Source organism: Metopolophium dirhodum, chromosome 5 (genome assembly GCF_019925205.1).
Source record: "Metopolophium dirhodum isolate CAU chromosome 5, ASM1992520v1, whole genome shotgun sequence".
NCBI lineage: Eukaryota > Metazoa > Arthropoda > Insecta > Hemiptera > Aphididae > Metopolophium > Metopolophium dirhodum.
In genome coordinates, this window is record NC_083564.1 from 23,706,779 (window position 1) to 23,732,812 (window position 26,034).

At 35.8% G+C, this 26,034-nt stretch overlaps 1 protein-coding gene across 4 annotated transcripts; it reads right to left on the reverse strand.

Annotated features, from left to right (window-relative positions):
- Window positions 1-2: 2 nt before the first annotated feature.
- Window positions 3-23,331, reverse strand: LOC132945092 (uncharacterized). Of its 4 annotated transcripts, none has more exons than XM_061014724.1 (4): window positions 22,596-23,331; window positions 3,451-3,577; window positions 1,297-1,613; window positions 3-343 (listed from the first exon to the last, which is right to left on the reverse strand). In XM_061014724.1, the coding sequence occupies exons 1-4, from the start codon at window positions 22,705-22,707 to the stop codon at window positions 207-209; spliced, it is 693 nt and encodes a 230-aa protein (XP_060870707.1). In that variant the 5' UTR covers window positions 22,708-23,331; the 3' UTR covers window positions 3-206. The 4 variants fall into 4 exon arrangements, with proteins under 4 accessions (XP_060870707.1, XP_060870706.1, XP_060870705.1 ...); XM_061014723.1 differs by having other exon boundaries at window positions 1,297-1,619; XM_061014722.1 differs by lacking the exon at window positions 22,596-23,331 and adding an exon at window positions 7,543-7,939.
- Window positions 23,332-26,034: the final 2,703 nt, after the last annotated feature.

A 26,034-nucleotide genomic window follows, 5' to 3' on the forward strand; every position in this document is an offset into this window, starting at 1 on the left:
GATACTTGTTTGTTTTTTTTATTTACAAAGTTTAAAGTGTACAAAGAATAATCATATACATAAAATAATAGTCTACGCAGTTTAGCCCACCGTCCCGAAGCCGGGCTCACATCCGGCCGTTCCTGCTGCACTTACAATATAAATATAACACAAATCCCCTAAAATTATCTCATTTTTTGTTCCGTTTTTCCGGTCGGTTTTCTCCCTCACGCCGCGTATACGTTCACTTTTTGCCTGCCGTCAGCAGCGGCGGCGGCCGTCTCTTTTCTCTTTTTCTGGTATTCTTCTTTTTGCAGCTTTACCCAGGTGTCGCCCAGAGCTTTGGCGAAATGATCGTCGACCGCTGAAAATAAATTTTTTTGTTATTCATTACTTTGGCCGTGTCAGACAATTTCGAACGTAAATATTATAATATATTATTATCGTCGATCGTGTATTAGCTTATATAGAGTTATTGGTCAAATTTAGACGTTTCGCATAATATTATATATTTGTCCGATGATCCAGTAGTTACAGTATATTATCAGGATGTGTCCCCCGACTCTAAATATGAGTCTCTCTCTGACAGTGTCGCATCTGAAGCTCGACCAGCGGTATGTGTGTGTGTGTGTATGGTGAGGGGAGAGAGTTTACCAGTCGCGCATAAAATTACATTCACCCAACTGCGTGTTAGGGTCCAGTTAAACCATTTCCACAAAATAAAGTTTATTTAAACATTTTAAATACAATGAAAATAAATGAAAATCGTACATAATATAATATAGCAGTATTTAATAATAGTAACGTCATTGTGTGTCACTCCATTGTCTACAGTATTGTGCCGGGTATAATGAACCAATTAGGCTGATAAATGGCTAAAGACAATGAAGACTTGATTTCGTCTTTATAAGTATCAGCGGTGTGTAATATTATAAGTTGCCATGTTGGTAATAATAATCAAGTTTCATAAAAGTCCCGATATTATTAAAGAATATTGGTTGCAAATCGGTTATCTACTTTAAACGCAAAATAGTATGTATATATTATTTTTTTTCGAAAAACAAAAAAAAAACCATTTAATCAGTCGCTCTGCAGTAACGGATTGCCCAATTGAATATGTGAGTATTAGGTTTTCGATTGTTTTTATCGGTGTACATAATCTGGTTTACGACGACGGATTTAGATTGGACAAAAACATAATATTTTTCTTGCCCGTTTATAGTATTGAGAGTAAAATGTAAGCTCAATATTGGTGTATGTAGCTGGTCAGCGGGGCACCGTAAACAAAAACGATTGTTCTACAATTATAATGTGTACCTGATAATCCCGCGTCGTCATCGTCGTCGTCGTCGTCATCACCGTCGGTCGATGGTGCGGCGGCGGCCGTGACGGCGACCTGTTGCTGTTGTCGTTGCGCGGCGGCCGGCGCGAACACGTTCATGTAGTCTTTTCCCAACGACCGTCTGAAATGTTCGTCGATGCCTGTGTCGCTGATGCCGCCTGTCGCCGCGGCCCCCGACGACGAAAGCGCCCTGTGTCCGGTGGCCGGCGACGCCATGATCACCGAAGCCCGTTCTTTGGGCAGCGCCCTGGAACCAGCCGTCGTCGTCATGTCCAGCGGCTCTTGAGAGTTTCTGAAACTATACATGTAACATATTAACCGTCGTTGCGATCGGTGATATGGACGCGGCCTTGGAATCGGGGGCGGCTCCAGAGACGTGGTTGTGGGGAGGGAGGTCCTGATTTTCAGAAAATGTCAATGATTTTTTTTTTGTAATTTTGTTTTCAACAGTATAAAATTGTTTAGAAATACAGCTAGGGGAGGGGGGCTGGAGTCTCCCCTGCTTGGAATGCGATGGATGCAACACTACAGGTCGTACCCAATGTCAGTAGCGCACGCTTGGGGCGGAGGATCCCAAACATCCCCCCTACCCGAAATGTATTTCTTCAAAACGCTCCTTGTTCCGTAGTACCTACTTGTATGTAATTTCAGGAAAATTATTTAATAGCCCTTTCCCCTCCTTCCTTCCTCCCCCCCATAAATCTAAGAAAATCCTATGTGTCCTATATAGTGCAGCGACGTCAGGTATTTTATGCTTGTACCTACTATAGGTATACCGGATCCTCAGACCCTCGAAGTATAGCCGAGGAGGGAAACTCGATTTGGAGATCTTGGTATTATAGTTGGGCCATTCGTCGGCGACGTTCTGAATAAGAGTTGGGTGATGGACAATCCGCTAGCTTCGTCTGACGTCTGATGGTATTTTTCTTATAAAGCCGAAAATTGGAAGAAGCTCCCTATAGGGAGGGACTATATCGACTGTAAATCGGACCTAGTGGACGATATCACACAACGAAATCTCGACGTTGGTCTTAAACTCATAACTAATGCTTTTGGGTAACGCAATGTCAGGAATTTTATTTTATCTTTTCACTCGTGTACCTCCACAATATACATTTTTGTGGCATTATATTATTTGCTCGGTTTACACCTCGCATTGCATATCTGCTTTCACAGACAATATTTGAATAGCGTAAATGAGCAATGACAAAAAATAGAGAGCAAGTTTTCGTATAACAGGTATAATTAATTAGGTATAGCATTTATACGCTGCTCTGCAGGAATAAGAAATGTTAGCGATTTATTCAACTATACGCACAGAATTTGTTTCAAAGGAATGCGTATTTGAACATATTTTCGAGATAACTATGAATATTATTTAGCCTATGTTTTTCATAATTCAGATGAATATATTTCATTATTTTCTATAAAATATTTATAATTGTTTACTTTACGAGTTATTGGAATTTTTTTTTGTCGACAAGAAATACTTGTATAATATGACAAAAAAAAAATTATTCTAAATATCCAAAACCGTTTTTAAATTAGTTATGTAGTTGATCATTAAATTCCTTTAGGTGCGGTTTTTTCATACGCGTATCTTATTCTATATATTATCACATGCCAATATGGCAATATAACCAACTACCTTTGTCCGTCTTCCGTTTTTAATTTTTAACTGTTACATATATCAATGAATATAACGCCATTTTGTATGGTAAAAATTATTTGAATACTTGATCGGTTTGTATAGTAGTTTCGATTTTTTTTTATTTCTCTTTAAATATAAAACAAAGAATAATATAAATGATAGTGATGTATAGCATAAAATTTTAAACTTTTATAAACCAGCTGCGTTATAATCAATCCCACATCTGTTGCAAACACAATATATGTATAGAAACAATATAAATATATATTATATAAAACCGCTTAGACAAGAAATCGAAGAACCGCAGTCATCCCTCTTCCCTCCCAACACCACCCTTGATCGGAGGACATTCGAACATCCTGCGGCGGCCGCCACCCCACGGTTGCGACCAGAGTAGTACAGGGGTAGTAGTAAAAGAGGGTTAGGCAGGTGTTTGTTGGGTTAGCTGCTGCGTCGTAGCGTCGTATAATATACTCACGGCGGCGGAGTTGGCGATACGGGTGACGTGCAGACGGCCCTGTGTCTTCTCTCCCTCTTCCATTTGCCGACGGTGCCGACGGTTCCCTCCATCGCCGAACATCTCAGCGACAGCGACCTCGAATGATCTGCGACAAAACGGAAAAATCTCATTTAGAAAAACAGTATGTCGATATTGTACAATAATAATATGCATAAGGGTACGACGCGCCACCGGACAAAGTCCTGCGGTCGAGCTAGTGTCGCACGCGCGCATCGGAAGAATTTATGCGTTTTCGTTTAATCCAACCGGTTCTAATGACGGTATAAAAATAACGAAACGCGTATACCGCGGTAATACGACGCTTGCAGGCGGCGGCGTGCCCACCGGTGCCGGCTGTACATATTATAATAAATATCTCAAACAAATATTACAATAATAATACGGTTCATCTGCGGGATTCTCGCCGAATTCCTAACGTTCTTCACATTTCCCACGTCGCGATATGTTCACATAGTATTGTATATACATATATATATATATATGACTGTATTATAGTTTACGCATATTGGCACCGGAGCGACGCATATTATAATGCGATTTAATCGCACGACGTAAAATAAATTTAAATTTCCCGCTGCAATGCTATGCGGTTTCTTCGCTGCAGCGTACGCCGCGGCACAACGTTATTGTTATTATATTATCGTTACACGTCACGAGCGTATGTATCGCGCCTATATACATATATATATTCATATAGACGCAAATAACGGGTGTCCGGACCGAGCCTCCCGTCCCTGGGGTTGCATGTCCCCCTCACCCCCCCCCCCCAAAAAAAACCCGGAGATTCTACACCGCACATAATACAGGTATTATGAAAAAATAACGTTCATCAAAATCTCCGAGACCCCCCCTCCCCAAATCTCAAACGCTATTCGCGCCCATGTGGTAGGACGCTTCGGGGTGTTGTGTGTGTGGCCTGCGGAGGATTCGAAAATATTTGATTAGCGCGCGTGCGGTTTAATATAATATTACGTATTACAATATACCGGCCGATCGTATAAAATCCTCGACAACGTAATATATTATTATCATCGTGCTGAGCGTACGCCTCGTGTATTTTTTGTTCTCCGCCGCGTGCGAGATTTAATAACAAACAACCACGTGAACACTGCCTCTATATAATATGCATAATGACGAGTGTTGTGTGTCCGGTGTACCTATATGATATGTGTGTTGTATCGCATAGAGGTACATCGCCGTTAAACACACACACACGTAGTCTTCGCTGCGTTATTATTGTGGTTGTCGTGTTATTATTTCCGTTTTGCCGTCCTGGCCGGCGACGCAGGAGAACGGAAGGACGACGGCGACCGTACACACGCACACTTGGCATACGAACAAAGTGCGCGCGTTTCCTGTTCGTGATTAACATTAAATAATAATAATAATAATATATTACAATAATATTATTAGATATTATATTGTTGTTATTGTAATTATTATACTAACGCCATCATCGGACGCGGAGAGTCGGACGGTCGCGCGCGGGATGACTGGATAGTGAATCCGTGCGTGAGAGGGACTCGTGTGTCGTTATTTTCTTCAAAGTTGTAACATTATGGTCCGACGGCACTCGCCCAGTATATTAATAATAATAATAATATGATAGCCTTATGGCGATTTATGTACACCGCAGTACGACAGAGACCGACAGCCGTCATCAAACCGATTATCGAAAATAAAAACAAATTTATCGATTTTTTTTTTTTACGTCAGTACATTATAATAATTTGCTATAAACAATAGATTTCTTTGAAATACGATGACCAATTCGTCGGCCGCGCAGGGCAATTATTATAATACAAACGACCATCGCAATAAATTACATAATTGATAACGTTTATTTAAAACACAGGATTATAATATGCACATAATGTATATATTGTAAGAAGATTATCCGTCGCATCAACTCGTCGGAATTGTATTATTAAAATATGTATATATTATTATACCTGCCTATATTATTATTAACGATATCGGACGAAAACGCAAAAAAAATATTCGACCTCACGGCACTCGCCACTTAACAATAAATAATAATAACATTGCGGACGAGGAAAAAAAAATTTATAAATCGTATGCGAACAAATTTATTGTTTTATAGCTCCGCGCATCGAGCGCGCCTTTCGGTTTCTGCGTTAGGTCTAATTTATTTTATTTCACATTTTACCGTTTCAAACAATTAATAGCCGTAATCGTCGTTTATCGTTATATTCGTCCAATTGTATTTTTAACGTTTCTTTATGGGACTAAATTAAGAGCTATCGATGCGAGTTGTGTATCGTCACGCGAATGAAACTTCCTTCGACGGATATAAAATAGTATAATAATATAATATAATATACAAGAACAGTTAATATACTTGAATCGGATATTTGTATTTCGATATATATATGTTATTAAGTATGTATTAAAGTGCATGAAATGTATAATCACAGTTTCGAGCGAGAATAATGTAAGTACTAAAGTAGGTACCTATGTCTATAAGTTTTATTGTCAAGACATATACAATATCTAATTTTGTCATCTGCAATTTCCCAACTACCCGCGGTCCATAACAATATATGTAAAAGAATCGAATCATTACATATTATGTCACTTCAATGAATGAATGCATATTCTATTGAACGTTGCATGTTCAATTAATTAATATTCAAACGTTATTGTATAATCTTATTATCACGCAACATGAGGTGGCCGAACACTGTAACTCTGGCAGCACAACTGGTTAGGCAGGTACACACCCAATAGGGTGTGGGGAGAGAATTAGTTTTTGTTTACATATTATCATGTAGAATATCATTGTCCTTATCGATATGTTACCGGTTTAAGTAAACATTGTCTGGTGGTATCAGTGAATATACCAACATATTATTATTATTATTATTTTAATCGAAATCTCCTCGGAAATGACGTTCATATTTTGAACACTATGTCACTGACATTTTACAGATATTGTAGTCTAGTAATAATAATTACAAGCTGTACGAGTATATATAACACGGAATGAGTTTGCGCAGCGCTATACCCAAACACGGTCAAATACGCCTAATTGGATTAGTAAAGACTTAAACGTTAAAGCGTGTAATTACAACGAATTCAATTTGCATAAATTGAGTTGAAAGTGAACTTTGTGCACGATTATTGAAAATGTTTCCACGTGCACGTCTCGTTGTGTTTGCGATTCATTTGCAAATTTATTGTTTTCCAACAGTTAAAATAATAATATTATCGGTGAAAAACAAACACAATAAATAATAATATTCTATTATAATAACGATGTATACGTCTTTTGAATGCGAATAAACCAATAAATAGAGGACAAACTGTATGTATTTGACGTATACACTACTCAATATCGTAATTAATTATCCTGCGTGTGCGGCGAATACACGATATTTGTCAATGAGTAAATTTCGACAGACAGAAATTTAATTTTCCGACAATGAAAAAATTACTATCGCAACCGGGTTAGTTGTTAGATATCAGCTAGGTACATATATTATAATACTCATTGTCCGCATGCTACAATATAACAAGACACTGTATTGAAAATAAATTGCGATTTCAACACCGAAAACACAAGCTGCAGACGAACGAAAAAGATCATATATGACGGCGGCGGTCTCGTCGAATAAATTAAAAATATCCAGTGTGCGCGGAACCCTATTAACGGAATATTGTCAGGCGATCGATTAATTTCGAAAATATTATAACATAATGGGTACAATAACGCGTGTAGTATAATATAATATTATATGGGACATAATAGTGTGTTGCGCAACGAAAATACATGGGCATATCACCCGTTACGACAATAACGCGAGTGCACCACGCGACATCGCAGTTATAATATACTACATAGGGGCACAACAGTTAAGTAAGAACTTGCACACCTCTGCAGTTTATGCGTCGAAGATTTTGATTTTTTAGCTCCCTCCGGTACCCATCCACTACGAGTTGTGCTATTGCACAAAATACAACGCATTATATTATATAGGAATAATTATAAAAGAGCCTCGGAAAATCGCGCTGTCCCGCTCGTCTCACCGTCAAAGTAGTCGGCGGCCCTCTCCACCCACGGCTGCCACAGGTGTCTGGTCCGGTCCGCCTTGTTGTTCCGACCGTCCCGGTGCCGATTGTGTTGTTCGTATCTCGAGAACATGACGCACAGGCTCATAACCCGATCTAGCGCTATCGTACTGTGATATATTATATTATGGTAATATGTTATATTAAACGGACGATCGATGAATCGTGACGAGAAAAACCTCGAGAAAACCAACAATAAAAAAAAAGCCGAACCGACTGCGAGAAACAATAATAATAATAAGAAAAAGAAGAATAATGAATATTATGCGTGTGCAACGAATGACAACTACAACAGTCTCTGTTTGCGTCGACAGTGCGTGTCAGAACCGTACGCCGCGCGAACGATGAATGGCGGCTGCGGCCCGTCGGCGGTGGCGTCGTCGTCGTCGTCGTCGTCGTCGCGCCGCCGCCGCCGCTTTTAAAGATTGTCCGCGCCGCCGCGGTTCATTCATGGTGCGGCTGCGGGAAACCGGTTGCGCGCCGCCGTGGCCAGGAAGCGTTCGCGCGGCGTCCGGTCGGGCGCGGCGGCCCCGCGCGCGCCAGCGCTAGTACACCGCGAACGCGTCCTCCGCCGTTTTCATTAATGGGCACCCCGACCCGTGCTCCACAGGTGCGCGCACACACACGCACGATAAATAATGTAAAAAAGGGTTCACCGGAAACTACAACGCCTCCGGCCTAAACGTACCCATTTATTATGTACATACATCATTCTTGTGCCATGTACATACGAGTTTATAAGACACACACACACGCTCGCGACCGTATAGAAATGTTATATTATTATAATATTCTACCGTGTTATTATATATTATTATAAATCGTCTTCCTCCCCTCTCGGGCGGGAACGACAACAGCAACAGCAACAACAACAACAACAACAACTACGACGGCGACGACAATAATAACGCTCTCGCGATCGCAATATTATTATTATTATTACTATAATAAAAGACACGAACGCTGCGGCTTGATAATAATATTATAATATGTTTACTATATTATTGTTGTAATATATTATATCACGGGATAAAAAACAATTAAATCGTGTGTCGACGATGACCAGTTTCACTGCGCACACCGCTGGTGAGGAGCTCCGAGACGCGAGAGATGGACCGGCTATACCATCATGGACGAGACGAGTCCGACCGCGGTACCTGCGCCACCACAGGGGCCCCTCGGGCTACTGTCGTGCTGCACACACGCGATGTGTATACCATGTTATTATAAACACATACGATTATTAGTCGTACGGGTATAGGGTACGCGGCGGCGACGGTAGCAAAAGACGATTAAGATAAGGTGGTCCGCGTCGTCATCGTAAATCAGTGCGTGGGAACCGAATTCGGAAACGCACTGTGTGTGTGTGTGTGTGTAGCTGCCATACAATGCGCCCAGCAGAGATTTTACGATCGAGGCGGCCGATATATCATAATAAAATATTATAAAATAATAATAATAATAATGATATATAGCTGGTAGGTATATATGTGTATAGTATAATAATAACAATATTCGGCGCAGACGACGGACGTGCGATCGGAAAACGTATTATATAGTGTGTGAACGCTTCCGGGCGAACTATATAATATCGTATTATATTATGTATACGCGCGCGTGTATAGTTGGAATACATTTCCATATATTTCCAACACGCGGTTTGACGAACGTTTAGTCGGATATACCGACGGAATCTTAAACGGTTCTCTACATATAAGCGATGTACCTACTGCCTATATATATGAGCGCGTTGGACCTCTAACGTCGGATATTAATGATTTCGTCTGTGACGATGGAAGAATATTATAATATATTGTAATGACCTGGGTGGGTACTTACACCCTGTTGCGTACCCGATATTATGTTATAATTTATATTGAAATATTCGAACGCCGATCACTCGGACCGGTGATCTGTACCGACACAGACGCAATAATAAAGATGGATACGTACAGGCATTTAGGTAGCATGCGACGCAGCAGTAGTGAGCAAACTAACGAGAAACTACTTTAGGTATGACATTAACGTAATATTATATTTATGTACTATTCTTATACTAGCTTTGTTCTATACGCGCGAATCCTCTATATGGAGAATATCTTTGTGCGCAGTGTAATACTATAATAGTATATGTCTACAGGCATGACAGTCGCACATGCATAATATGCTATATTGTTCTAAAAACCTACGATTAGAGTTAATTTTTTCGTAAGCTCAAGGTATATCGATTAGCGTGTAATAGAAAATTAACGGTTTTTTAATTGGCCAACGTTTTTAATAAATCACATAGATGTAATGAGATCCATTCATGAATTCCAAGTCTCAACAAAACAACAACAAAGTCGTTAGTCGAAGTTTATAACTATTGGTCAGTGGTCACTATAGACCTATTACCTCTATATATAGACAGGTAATAACTCCAAAGTATGGAACGCTCCGACCAATAAATATTATACAACGCGCATCAATAAATTGCGAGTGCCCACAAGATAAAACACTATATACGTATTTTTTTTTTATAATATGTATTATAGTTCTACGGTTTACACGGCAGTACTCTTTATATCGATATAGAATTGTTGGGGTCAAGCCGCAAAATCGATACATGTTTCAATAATTAACGGCGAGCGAACTATAAAAATGTGAGTGTGTGTTATTGAAATATTGTATTATATTTGTTTGCAAACGGGGGAGGGGGGCACTTGCCCTCAGTGCTCCCCCCTGGATCTACCCTTGGATGTATAAGACTAGTTGGGTATTCATTTATTTACGAATTTACTAATTTCAACGTTTTGAAAATACGAGAGATTAAATTGATTGATATAAAATTATATATTGAAGAAATATTGATATGAGTAAATATCGAATCAATATGGAAGAATGCCCACGGGGATACAACTATTAGTCCCTAGCCTTAGTAATTATTGATTTAAGTCGCGTTCGTCTTACCTCCACCATATCGTTGAAGCCAAATATTTTTAACCGATTACTATTTTCGTGGTAATTGGTTGAAAACTTAAAATTGTAGAGGATTAAAATGTGACCATATAACATCCATTATACATACCTACAATTATATGTTATTAAATATAATTATTTTTGTAATTTAAAAAAACAATAGTAATGTGCTTAATTATTTCTCGTAATGAAAATAAGTATAATTTAAATTTTAAGCTGTTTGTATCGTTAATAGATAAATACGAAGAAAACGCTAAGAGACATGACTAATGAGTGAATCATTTAAAAAGAATATTATAAAGCCAACATAATACCAAACAATTCTGCTGAACTTAAAATTAGAGATGTCAAACATGCAATGCTTATCTGTTGTCCGCGAAAAAAAATATGTGCGCTATTCTTACATTATAATAATTTATTCTGTTGTCACAAATTTCAGTTATGTACATTCAAAGCATTCAATTCTTCAACAGTATTTATTTAAAATCCCAACGTTGTTTTTAACAAAATATTTTAAAAAAAATTTAAAATGTAACCCTATAGGTAAACCATGCGCTCTATAGTACATTTAACTAAAAATTATACCTGTATATTATTATATAAGTTACAAGTATATGGTAGTTTAAAAAAAAATATTATTACTGATAGACATTACATTAAAATTTAATATTAAATCAATCAAAAGTCAAAGCAATCACGTTGTGTACGACAAACGTGTATTTAACAAATTTGAATTTAACACAGCGTACTGTAGTGTAACTATACATAATTTGAGGAATTGACAGAATAAATTTAAAAACTTTGAAAATTAACGATTGAAGTGGTATGGACACATTACATTACATGTATACAGGATGATTTTTTTAAGCGTGCTCACCCCCATTTTTCCCTTTAATAGGACATTTATTCAAAATCTGATATTTTAATATTTTAAGTACAACTATAAAAACCATATTTCCAAATTTCTATCATTTTTTTGTTCAATAATGTAGGAGTGTCCTGTGCCCTGTGGCGATACAAAGTTCAATTTTTCAAATGAGAACCCCTCTCCTTTAATACAGCAAATTATTTAGCGGATGATTTTTTTCGAAATTCTGATGAGAAATGTCTGACTTATTAAAATGTTTATACTGAGGATTGTAATCATTAAAAATGGTTTTATAAAAATATAAACTAGATGTATTTCCATAGATGTATGTAGTATTTATTATACTTGGATCATTTTTACAAAATATTTACCTGTATTGACAAATCAATAGCAATTACTAACTTTTTCAAATCGTCTATAACACCCCATTCTACTTGACCCATTACAAACGACATGATTATATTACCCTTACTACACAAAGTTTATATTCCTCAAAAACTATAAATAGGTACTATCTCGAATTTTAATTTAGATAAATCAAAATTTGCAAAATAATATCTGCTTAAAAATCAAAAATTAAAAAAAGGTGGAGGGGGGTGTTTTTATTTGAAAAACAGAAGTTTGTCCTTATAAGTAGTACGAAAAATCTCAAAGATTCGATTATAATATCTGGTCCAAATGTCAACATTTAAATGTCCAATTCATAGTTTCAGCGTAAAAATAGGACGAGCGTAAAAAATCACCCTGTACACATCTAGTAGGCAGTAGCTTATAGTGTACAGCTCTATATTGACTATATCCAAAACAGAGCACGCTATAAAGGGGACCATACGTATACCTATACACATTTATATAATAATTGAATAACATGTAATATATAATATTTGACGTTGTCAAATTTTGGCTTAATGATAATAATATATACTACAAGAAAATATTATGTTCGCCGACGGCCTCGCGTGGTGTGACTAAGCAAAACACCGTCTGCATTGTAATACACGCGACGCATAGACATTTTGTTTATAATATATATATCATCGATGATTTGGAACACTTCCAAAAGGATTTTATCGTCGCGTGCGCGGATACGTACCTATAGTATACCAATGATGCCGTATGCACAGGAGGTGGTGCCGTGCACTTTTAAACTTGAAAACACACAGGGAGACCGCGCTGGTGGGTATAGGTAGGCGTTTACACACGTATAATTGTCTTGGCTGTTTGGCATGGACTTTAAACACATAAATTTTCCACGACGGAAAGACCAAAATATTTGGCATTCTGTTTTGCATTTTATTTATATATATATATATATATATAAACCTATATATTATCTCTGCGCGCGAGGCTTTGACCTCAAAATATTTCGAATACTTACGCGGTGGCCTTTTTGTAAAAATAAAAATAATAAAACACGCATATTTTAGAAAGCTTGAGATTTGCGTACCAACCATACAAATCCACAGTGTACTTATATATATATATATACACACGAGTAAAAAATCGCGTTAGAAACACAAGCCGGTTGAATTGATATAAATTAGGTACCTAGAAATCGATCATTTTCGTTCGATTGGGTTCCTTTTTTTTTCTCGCTTACTGCAGATTACAGTCATCGTTAATCAGCGAAAAATCTATATCGGTGGGCGCACTTAAATTGCTACTCCCCGAGGAAATCGGCGAGAAAACAGTTATAAATACCGGGAGTGTAAAAAAAAAAAAAACACGACACCTACATCGGAATATCATCCTGACGCTTTCACCCGGCCGGAAAAGCCGGTCGATCGGAAACTGTGGGATGAAATATATTATTATCCGTCTCGTATAATCATTAACGCGAATAAAACAATTGGTAAAAAAAAAAAAAAAAACAAACATCCACCGACGTGTCCAAGTGTAACTAAAACAATTGGCATGACATATTTTCGGAAGACATTTTTTCAGAACAATAGACATTATGCTATCAATGATACGGTATAATAATATTACATTATATATATATTTACAAATAATGTCATTTTTAACACATTGCAAGTTCTATAATATGACGCCTATAATTATAATAATATAGTCATTGCGGTTATAGAAAAATAAAGTGAAAAGTAAAAATATCAGTTTATAAGAAAGGAGCATAAACGAATAGGACGTATATACATTGTTGTCTTGTAAAGTTTTTCAAAGCGTGGGTAGGTACTCATATACCATTATACAATGCATGGGATATGTACGGTTTTACGGTTTTTTTTTGTGTTTAAAAGATAGGTATATATTTATCCACACAATAATTATATAGGTGTCCGGAGAGAAGTGCCGTCATCCCTCACCCGCGGGCATGGCAGGGGTGCCCACTAAAAAATCTGCCATAACCAAAACACGCGTGTTTAAACTTACAGTACCCCACGGTAAAAAAAAAAAAAGGTTAAATGGCCTATAAGTTGCCGCGGGTTAATTAATCAAAAAAAATATATATATCTGCATAGGTACCTAGGAGGGCTGTGCAGATAAAAAGGCAAATAAAAAAGTATTCCAAATTTTTTAGATTACTTATAGCGATTAAATGTTTCTCCGAGTATGTATAATAATATATTCGCATATTAACGTTTGTGAGAAATTAAAATTGAAATTGTTTAGTTTAGTTTTAGTTTTGATTTATTTTTATATATTTAAGAAATTGAAATAAATAAATCACATAATTAATATGATTAATTATTTTCAAATACAAAAATGATTTAACTCTCATGCACACGACAATATATTATAACATATATTATGTTGTGCTGCATATCATATTATAATGTACCAATGGCAAACACGATCGTACATATAGTACCTACTTATATCATTAATTAATAATTTATTACATACAATGGAGATTAAGAATACGCTATACATACTAATTCACTTTTATGTAAATGTAATATAATATGTTGTATATACGCGTATTATAACTACGTATAGTCGTAACTCGTGAGCATATTGTTTATACAATTATTAATTGTTGGCCATTATGTACTTAGTTCGTAATTTGTATAATAAAACTGCTAAATTAATACTAAATAATGTACTCGAATCTTATATTATTCGCATCAACCGTGAGCATTTAAAATAAAATTAATTGTTTGGGCGCACCATTAGCACATTGTACGCCATGCATTTATTGTGGGACTATAAATAACTGCATATTATAAAATCGAATAAAAGATACAAAATTGGAAAAACTGTCACATTTACAATTAACGTTAAATGTTGTCATTAAATCGTTGGAAATTTCGGTTTTTAAAACAAATTAGTTACCTATAATGTTCTATACATATTATAACCAATCGATGTTGTAATGACGCAACAAGTCCTGCCAACAATTTGTGTTTCCAAAGAAATCGGGCCAATTAAATACGTTTAAATCGCAAGGTATTATCGGTTGGCAGTTACCACTTACCGCCGTCTGAACTCTGAATTGAAAATAAAAAACACACCAATTGAAACTCATCGACCAATATTTATTTTAAATCGTCTGCAAAGTATAACACCGTATCAAAATATTTTAAATTATAACAAAAAAGTAAATTTTTTTAACTGTATACAGAAATAGTCACTAAAATCAAAAAACTACATAGGTTATAGATATAACAATCGACAACAAACAAGCGTTCTCACACTTTTTACCAGTTTTTTTGTTACTGTTAACATCCTGTATTTTTACTAACAACGCAAAAAATTTTAATTCTTTTCGCGTAAATATATGGGACTAGGTATCCGGTATATTTTAATTTTATATTAATATGTCTGATTATTTCAGATTTGTGGTCAATATGATATTATTTGATTTTATGAAGATATAGAATATAATATAATACGTTATTTATTAAATTCTCACTTTTCACTAAATCATAATTAAAAACGGATTGAACCATCAAGACATTAGAATCAATACTAATATAATTTTAATACACTTCCTGTGTAGTAGGTGCTTAAATGCAACTAAAAACAATTACTTAATTACTTGCTTTACAAAGTCATCATAGGTTATATTATGAAATAGTCTAAACATTAAAACGAAATTGTTGGTTCACTGCGTTAATAGTTAAAATTTAAAATAACTATCAATCCTATTATGTGTATGGTATAGCATGTATTAAATACATATTGAATAATGTAAAGTTATCAACAAATAGACAAAAACATGCACTAGAATAAAAGTTATGAAAGTTATAAATGAATCAAAAAAATGTATTTATGTCGACTAGCGTTATTTATATTTTAACTAATTTTCAGAACCCAAAGTCAAAAACCAAATTTTACTTAAAATTAAGTATGGATAGTACATAAATATACGGTAATAATATATCTGTGCTTGCATCCTCCTACTACATGGCTAAATGCATAATAATTAATAATGTCTACCATAATTGTTTATTAAAAAAAAAAAAAAAAATAATAGAACTATAATCAATAATTCATTATTAAATAAATGTATGCCCAGTGGTTAAGTAGTTCAATGCAATGCACATATTGTCTCTGCACAACACACGAGACAATACTGAATATAGAATAGAGAAATTAACACGTGTCCTTCGCCTACTGCTGCAGTAGTAAACGCCCCCCCCCCCCCCCCCCACTCTAGTACAAGTTCGGTATCCCCTCTCTATAAACAGTTTAATGTTGAACAACACAACGCAATCTATATGCCACCGAAGTAAACGTTGTAAAACGGTTTATGTTTTATCAACAAAAATATATTGGCGTTAAATTTGAATACAACCAACAGTAGTATAATATGTATGTATATACGTCTTTATAGTGTGGAAATCAGGATTCGATAAAATTATAAACACCATCATATTATGATACATAGTTTTTGCTTTATTTAAATTGTAATTGTTATCAGTAAAGCACTTAGGCACCGGCCTGTTTTTTTTTTTAACATAAAACAATTAGGTATATCTACGGTATTAAATTAAGGACGAGATTAAGGATGAGTTTACAATTCAGATATTTAAATGAGATATGCATTATTATTTATACTGGAGATTCATAAAATAATACCTACATATATTTTTCGATTATTCTGAACAAATAATTTCCCAGATAATAGCCTAATCCATTGATTATAATTACAAGTATTTGTAGTGTTTTTTTATCAATGCTCGAATGTACCTAAATAATTAAACATTAACTTTAAGTTAATTAGATAGGAACAAACTAAAACTTTTATGAGCAATTACGTATATAATTTATCATTTTAACTCTTTTTTTTTAAAAACTAATAATTCAAAATATTCAATTGGACAATATTGTACGGATATTAGATTGTAATTGTCCAATTTGGGCTTTACGCATTGTGTATAATTTTTATTTTAAAACATAATTGTTCAAAAACGGTGTTGTAATGTGTTTCAAAAAAAAAATGTTTATTATATTATTTTCTACAGTTACATATACGAACAAGCGTTAATTACTATTTATTTTGTATTTATTATACGTAAAATTGTAAAGGCAACACTATACAATAATCACTAATCAGTCAAGTGTTATTAAGAGAAAAGCTATAGTTTACCTAACGACTATATCTATATACGTAGGTAGTTATTAGTTTGTTAGTTATTCAAAGATTACTTAATTAAGGATTAATGTTACATACAAACGTGTAGTAGAACAATTTATGTTTTATAATTTATTAGAATAGACAGTTATATTTATAATTATACAACCCATACTTAACCATATAGCATGAAAAACAAGTCAAGTATATAATAATAGGTGCTGCTAAAAGCCAAAACAGAACTATTATGGTAAATCTTCAAATAAAATGTATTAAAATATCTAACTATAATTATTTAAACTTCAAAATTCGCCATACATAGAATAGACAGACTATATGTAGTGTGTATATACCTGTATAACGTACCGTAACAAACAGTAAAAGTAAAATTACCGAAACTAATCATTTTGTGTGTGACGACAACTGTGGCAAATATTTTTGATGATGCTGTATAAATAATTAATTAGGTCAAATAAATTAATTAATCATCGTTAATAATATCGTGTCGCGTCAGTTTTATCTACCTTAAAATTGTGAAACTTTCACAGTCAATTATTCTGAAATGATGACATAGAAGTATAGAACTATAGAAATAGAAGAGTATACATGTAGAGTATTTATATATTTTATTATGTATCTAAACAATATCATGTGCGATGTGATGTTTTGTTGTTGGATTTATTGGCATTTAGTTAGAAGTGCTTATATACATTTTTTGAGTTTTCTCAATAGGTTTTATCTTTTTATTTAATAAATATAAATTTTAAACTGTAACGAATACGTTTGATTGTATAACTTCATATAAATACATTTGAAATATTAAATAGTTAGTAGCCACTAGCAAATATTGTCTTTCCGTAATTAAATTTAGATAACAATGTAGGTATAGACTTTGAGTAGAAAAAAAATAACAAAACAATTTTATCACCGGACAGTACTACAGGATATAGTGCTAGTAATAAATGTTTGAATAGAATATAATCACTTGTATTGTCGGCAAAATATAGCTAACAGAAGAATTTAATTAGTGCATTCTAGTCTCCAGACAATTTTTTTAATGGAGAGATGCATCCAGTTAAATTTGAGAATATATACGGTGAAAAACTTCCTTATTAATTATAAAAAATTATAAAAGTTTAAAGTTTGGAACTCACTGCCACTACAAATATAATATAATGTTGTGCTTTTAAAGTGGTTCATTCCAAATATCCACGTGACCCTAACAAAAATTATTACGTAGTGAATTTTTTTTAAAACGTTCATTACCCTGAAAAAATGTGTACCCTCGTGTGTACCTATTTGACCCAGGCACTATTTACGAACATATAAATATGACCGGTACGTGAATTTTTTTAAAAACTTTGAAAAATGTTTGCCTCCCCCGCTATTTGTAATATAACATACCTACTGCTTTTATGTTGGCAAGATACAGAAGAAAAACATTATGCAATGTCACATCGTTCGTTATATTATGTGTCCAGTGTTCGAATTGGTGGCAAGCTGTTGGCTTCGTAAATCGATGCAGAGTTTTCAAATATGTACCTGCCTAACGCGTACATCGAATACCTATAATACGTCCGCCACGAGAGCTTTCCCGACGATAGTATATATTGCAGTCGTACTGGAGATCTTTTGAATATCCGATTTATTTTAGATCCTTTTTGTTTTCAAATTGGCTACGGACAAGCTGCACCGGGAGAGTGGTATATTTTCGTACAGTGTGTAAGGTTCGCCAAGAACTATGCGGTGTTCGCCGAATGTATAAACACCTACTCGCGCGAAGTGTTTTTCTAAGTATAAACTCGCAAACTCGTATTCGTTGTTGTAAAATCTAATTTTCACGAACAAGACGACGGTCAAGACTATACCGAAAAGCAGTCCAAATGGCTACCTATATGGAATACACGCTTGTGCGGATATTCGCTATATTTATTGAGTGCAGTGTACAGACTTGAGAATCCGTGGCGTGTATAATATGACTGTGGTCAGTATACTGCACACCGAATGAAGAAGAGTAAGGTTAACCAAAGACCATTTTGCCATCTCGAGAAAATTATAACTGATGGCGGTTTCATCAAATAATAACGCGGCGCAGCAAATATTGACTGTCATTAATAATCTTCGCACCAAGATCTCCTAAATTAACTGATATGATTAAATAGACTCATTCTGTCCTGAAGAGTGAAGGGTTCTACTGATGGTCAATTGGTAAAATGGTAAATGGCTTCGATATCATAATACACGTATTATGTGTTATTCATTATCATTATATTGTATTATTATATCTTAAATATTTATCATCAGTTGAAATACAGTCGTAGGTTTTTCAATAAAAAAAAAAACACTTAATAGATAAATAGGCACCTAACCTACATAATATTTTCTCATCATTATTACTAGTAATAAGTATATTATAAAATGGTTTTTGAGGCTATTCCATTATAATATGTCAGTGGTTTAAACTAAAATTCCAAAAAGAATACAAAATAATAACTCTTGACGGGTCCGATGAGTTACAATAAATTATAATTTTGATAAATTTGGGAAAAATATCGAAAAGAAAATGTAGGTAGTTATTTATTTTGATTTTACCTGCAATACCATACATGAGGCAATTGTCATGTCGGATAATTGACACAAAATATATTAAAACTTTAAAGATACTATAATATGGATATTATTTTAATTCTTTTTTTCGATTTACGTATAATATTTTGTATTTGAGAGTGAAAAAGCTTTAAACTTCAATAGGTACAATTGAAAAATACGAAGTCATCATTTTTGTATAAGCATTTAAAGTTCAAATTTATACGAAATGCTATCAAAATCACGAAACTTTGCTTAATTAGTTTAAAGTGAACAATTCAAATTTTTTTTTAAATTTTAACACCACTGCAACCTACGAGATTTATCATAAGTTTAACGTGTCCACACACACAGTTTTGACGAGGGATTTAAGTGTACATTTTAACGACATTGGATAGCATTTGAATTTTGTAGGATATTCAAACGTATACCTAATATAAATATTTATCCTCTAGCAATATTTGTTATTTTTGATTGGGCATTCAACTTTTATTTAAATTATTATAATTTTCCATGTACCATGAACCTTTCAAAACATTTAGACTAATTTTCAATTTTCAAATGTTTGGAAATTAGAACAAAATCCCACATAAGTATTGTTCTCGTAGCTATACGATTTTAAAATACAGACAAAGATGCATGGATTTTCATCGGGGTTTTCATACAAGCGTTTGAAGTTCAAATTTGATACAATTCTTTAAAATTACAAACATGTGCAAATTATTTTTTAGTAAAAATGTATGACATTTTCAATTTTTATAATAGCTAAACCTTTAATACGTAATAGGGGTACAAGATTTTAGTCACTTTGTTTTAATTCAAAACAATTTTCTGGGGGACTAATACTTTGACTTTTGATGTATTTTACGATACATTGATTCAAAAATGAATAACAATAATATATGAAATAAATATATGCTTGATAATAAATATTTTAATAATACCTTTAATAAATCCAATGTCCCAAGCAAGAACTAATTCAACCAATCGTATTACTATTAATAATACTTAATAGGCTATATCAATACAATATACAATCTATATATATATAAATAAAATTAATGTTTCATTCTCTATTTTTACTCTATAAACTCGAACAACTACTGGACCGTTTTCAATAAAAGTTAAATCAATATATGTTATATTATAAGCCGACGGATCGTTCTAAAAAAACTCGGCACTTAGGTACCATACAACAGAGCGAATTCCCCAATTTTTTTAAAATTTTTTTTACTACTTTCGTATACTAACATATACAACTTATTTTTTCCTAGTTGGCATGAAATTAATTAACATTAACAATATTAGTACATCGATGTGTATAACAATGACATTAAAATGTCAAAGTTCAATTATTTAAAAATGATAAATACCTATAAAGTAAAATAGGTAAATGAAAATTAAATTATTTCATAAACCGAAAGTTATTTAAAAACAAAATTAACATATTATTATATTGAGCACTGAAAAAGGAATTAATTAATTATTTTCATGATATGTTAATGTAAACACAAAACACATAGGTATAACTTATTAATGTATTATTATAACATGTTGAGCAACTTGATCTAGTTATCGTAAATAGTCTCATATAGATATACGTGGATATACGTTATAAAAAATATGCATTCCGTTATGTGTTTTTGATTAATACTTGACCGATGACCTGCTCTAGAGTGTTTGTTTTTATTGACAACTCTATTGTGTATGACATCATCAATCCAATTTGAATACAATATGTAAATCGTTGCATGTTTGTTGGTCGAAAATCCAATTTGAAAAAAGCCACCAAATTCTGTTTTACAGTAGCTGCGGTGACGAGGGGTACCTCGTCATTGAGTACTCGGCACTGTAATGGATTTGTGGACTTGTTCAATTTTAATTCAATGACAAATCATTGTATAGCTATGTACGAAATACGACGAAAAGCGATTATGAGCGAAGAAGGTCTAACATTTTGCTAACCGAGGTCACCAAACAATTATTTTAATGATGATAATATTATAATAATTTTAACAATTAGTGTTCGTATTTTATATTTTCCCAATTATTTTAAAAAGTACTGAGACATTTGCAATTTTGAACTCCTCTTAAAAGTAAAGTAACAACTGGATCCGATTTGCTACCAAAAACCTTCGTCGGAGTAGACGGTCGGAGCTTCGTTTTATGTCTACAAGAAAAAGACGTGTCATCTATTCAGACACAAAAATCGAAAAACACACTGTAAAATCAATACATTCTGAGCGGGATACTGTTTTATATATCGCTCGTCTTCCTGTGGCGATGTTCAATCTTATCGTTTACTCGTAGTGGCTAATAGTAATAATAATATGTAAATATTGTCGTTTTTCGGTACATTATAATATCGAAAACAGAGTTGAAAACTGTACGCACACCTTACGCAAAATACGATAACGGGCCCTCCGCCGCCGCCGCGGTAGCTCGACTACAATAACGAGTCGGACGCGAGCCTATCGCACACCCTCGTCGCAAAAAAAAAAACGATCGTGTGGGTGGGTGGGTGGCGGTCGGAGTTTTCCGGCATCGCGGAGGGAATCCGGTCGGTCGGGGCGCGCGGCATAGGCAACCCAACCGGCGGCCGGCCGGAGAAATCGACCGGACCGATAACGATCGGGGGATACCGGCGCGAGCGCTCGTCGTCCTCGTCGGATACGAGAGAACGAAAATAATAAAAACCTCCGCTCGATACGTCAGCGACCCCGTGAGCGGCGCGCACGTCCGGCAATACGCGCGCACGTTTCTCGGGCTTCGGAAACCGGGGAAACCCTCGGCACGCGTGAGACGTCTTCTCGCATGTTCTACGAGTGTTCATCCCAGACAGGACGCGATTCGCGATCTACCGTCCTTAATACGAATACATATCATCATAATGTTTGAGCTCGGGCCGGTACACGATGGGTTACGCATATGAGTATATATATATATATAAATAATAGTGATATTTGATAAAAACAATAATACTAGAGATCTGCGACAAGACCTAACATTATGGTCGGAATAATATGCAGTTTGCCGGGTAGGTAGTGTTTGGGTACTCACTGGTGGCGAAAGACGTCTCCACCACGGCCGCAGCAGCCGCGGCCGCCGTCTCCTCCCTGTGCAGCATCGTGGCCGCTCTGGACAGCACTTCCAACGGCGATTCGCTCTCCATACCGCGCGTCTCGGTCGTCGTCGTCGTCGTCTTCGTCGTCCGCTGCACCGCGGCCGAGCTTATGGTTTAAACAATATTACGTCGATCGTACTAGGTAGGCAGTAGTATATCGTACGACGGTACTAGACGATCGCAGACAGTAGTTGTTGTAGTAGTGCGACACTTGCGGAGAAGAAACGGGACCGGCGACAGAATACTACGGCAGCAGCTGCGGCGGCGGTCGTAGTAATAATTTGTAACAATATTGTAATATTATTATTGTGAAAACAATATTCACATAATATACCGAACGACAAAGTGCAAGTAAGTATTGCAGTTGTCGTGATGAATAATAGGTCGGTTTTACGTACGGTACGTGTCGGACGGCCGCGGCGAGTACGAGATCCCGACCGGAGGACTTACCTGTTCTCAAACGGATTCGGTTGTGGTGTCCCGCGGGGCCGGGGAACGTCACTGCGGCATATACGTGCGCGCGCGCGCGCGCTCGCGCTCTACGCTGCGTGTATAATATCCGCTCATGTCAATGTGTGCGTGCGCGTGTGCGTGTGTGATCGAGAGAGCGCGCGAGTGTGAGAGTGTATGCGTGCTGCGGTTTCGACAGTGCGGATCGGAATGTCAGGAATGATCGGAATTGAGTTTTTTAAAAACGCGTTTTCGCCCGGCACGGCGCGACGGCGGTGTCGCCGGGCCGGGGACCCGCGACCGGCGCGCCGCCTGGCGGCAAACACGCGCGACGTCGCCGCCGACCGCGGCGAGGTCACAGCCGTTTCTACAGCGCGCCGCCCGCCGTGGATCCGTCCGGCCGCCGTTCGAGCGTACTATATTATTATATTATTATTATTATGGTCGTCGGTCATCGTCGCCAACGCGAAAAACAAAAACAAAAAGCCCGTGCCACACAGCAATATTATAATAATATCGAATTGATAGTAGTAATAATGTGTCGCTCGTATCGATAATACGTCGTTATTTTGTGGCGAGTGGTCTTTCCGACGGGCACTCCGCGTAAATCTCGTCGTGGACCGACGACCGGAGTCATCGTAAACGGGACCGGAGCCGATCGTCTCGCCCGAAAATATGATAACAACACAATAATAATATTATGATAATATATAGCTGCTAGCCGGGCTCGGATCGGGTCGGCTTTCAGTCGATCGATTTGTTTTCGGTCAAGTATCACTCGTCGGCTGCGCACGTTCTCCAGTTCCCCCGACCAATATACAGCCGAGTACAACAACAACAATAATAATGTATACGATGAGACCCCCCCCCCTCCTCCCCCCGCGAGCTGTCACGACGTTTTTAAAAAACTATAAAGCCATTCAAAAAGTCGAATTCCAAGACTGGCGCGTATAATAATATATTACAGTGCCTCTAGGCGCGCGTGCGGTTATTATAAATTTATAACAATTTAATATTTGTTATATTGTGCACGCCGTCGAGTGTCGATTTTGACACTCCGATGGGGCGTATAACATCAATCTATGTGATCCCAGAAATCCTGTAAAAAATTGTTTCCGAGCTTAAAATGCTAGTACAAGCCAATATACAGGTACAAGCCGAGGCGTAGCCAGGGGGGCTAAGCGGGCTTTGGCCCCGTACGAAATTCCCCCCGTCGCGCCACCGTGCACACTACTATACAGTATACACAATATTGAGTATAGACAGCATTTCGTGGTAATATCACGGACTATAATATACGAAAAACTAAAAAAACTATTTTCATATGATTGTAGTGTGTGGCGATACATTCGTATTATTGGCGCGCATCCGGAAACGCGCTAGGAAAAGTATAATAATAATAATAATAATAATAGCTGCAGATGACCACCTCCCCCGTACGGCGATCGTCGTTTGTGGCCGCGTCGCGGGATTTCCAGTGCGATTTCGCGGTTACTACATAAACATGTCTTATGGCACAACGACGACGATAACGACGAAATAATATAGTCCATACACCTACACCGTATCCGGTGATGGATATCGAGCGACCGGCTCGTGATCACTCGCGCATTATTTTACACGTGCGAACGGTGTATACGACGATATCATAACGCATTAAACGGAATGGGTCAATGAAATTCGCGCGAAGACGACGACGACGACGGGTCGCGCGTTCTAGAAATTCTTCGCAAACTCAAGTGTGCGTATATATATAAATTATATTATATTATTATGTAGGTATGTAATGTGTGTGCCACCCGGATTTTAGAGAGAACGCCGCCGCCACGACGATTTGTTGGCGAGCTCGCATATATAATAATATGATGTTTGCGGGCGGGAAATCAACATTTCGCAATGACGGATTTTTTTTTTTTTTACAACACCGCGTCGTCGTTACGATTAATATAAATAATAATGCGACTGTATATATATATAAGTATATATATATAAGTATTTATATATATATAAGTACTGCTGCTGTAGTGTGCATTGCAATGGTGTATATTATTATACTATCAAGCGGATGCTAGCGAAGAATTTATTTCAAATGCGTCGATAATAATAATGTCGTTACGAAGACTGAAAACCAAGGCTGGGCAAGTTAATGATTTTTTTTCAACTCGGTTATATATTATGCACCGATAACAAAAAGTTGAAACTACTTAAAAGTCGATTTAACAATAGGTTAACTCGGTCGAGTTAAAAGTCAATACACGCTTTTTGTTAACTTTTTGTTAATGGTTAAAAAAAAAAAAAGCAATTCGTTTATACAACGCTTGCGTACTTAATTTTTTCCAACCCAAAACTGAGTTATTATAATATTAGACTATAACTAGTGTTTACAGTTTATACAGTATTTCCATATAAGTTTGATTCGGATGATATACATATTTCACTTTAAACAATTAACGGTAAATATTTTTTGACATGAAAACGAAATAGACTGAAATAGTGAAATAAAATTAAATTAAAAACAATATATAAATCAATTTAACATACTTCTTAAAATGAAAAATGAATTCGTTCATTTCACGTTTATTATACGAAAGAATTAATGTAGTAAGTCAACGGTTAAGTCAATGAAAATCCAAAAGTAACTAGTGAATAGTTAAAAATAAAATTAACTTTTTAACTAAACTTCAACTTTTCAACTCGTTAGTGCCCAGCCTTGCTTGAAACCAACACCTATACACTATACAGGTATACCTATAAGTTTTAACTATACGCCGCGGCGTTATTATTACCTATATTATATTTTATATTTTTATGGAATAATAAAATTATATTATAATATAAACAATAAAAATATTATGTCGAACGAAAAAATGTTCACCGCCCGCGTTGTTATTTCCCGTGTGCGATATTTAGAAGAAACGATGGATG

Coding starts and splice junctions, on each gene's coding strand:
- LOC132945092 (XM_061014721.1), bottom strand. CDS start 7,672: ATGAGCCTGTGCGTCATGTTCTCGAGATACGAACAACACAATCGGCAC. Junction 1,620..3,450: donor GTATCGCCAACTCCGCCGCC/GTGAGTATATTA, acceptor TTACATGTATAG/TTTCAGAAACTCTCAAGAGC. Junction 344..1,296: donor TGACGACGCGGGATTATCAG/GTACACATTATA, acceptor ATTTATTTTCAG/CGGTCGACGATCATTTCGCC.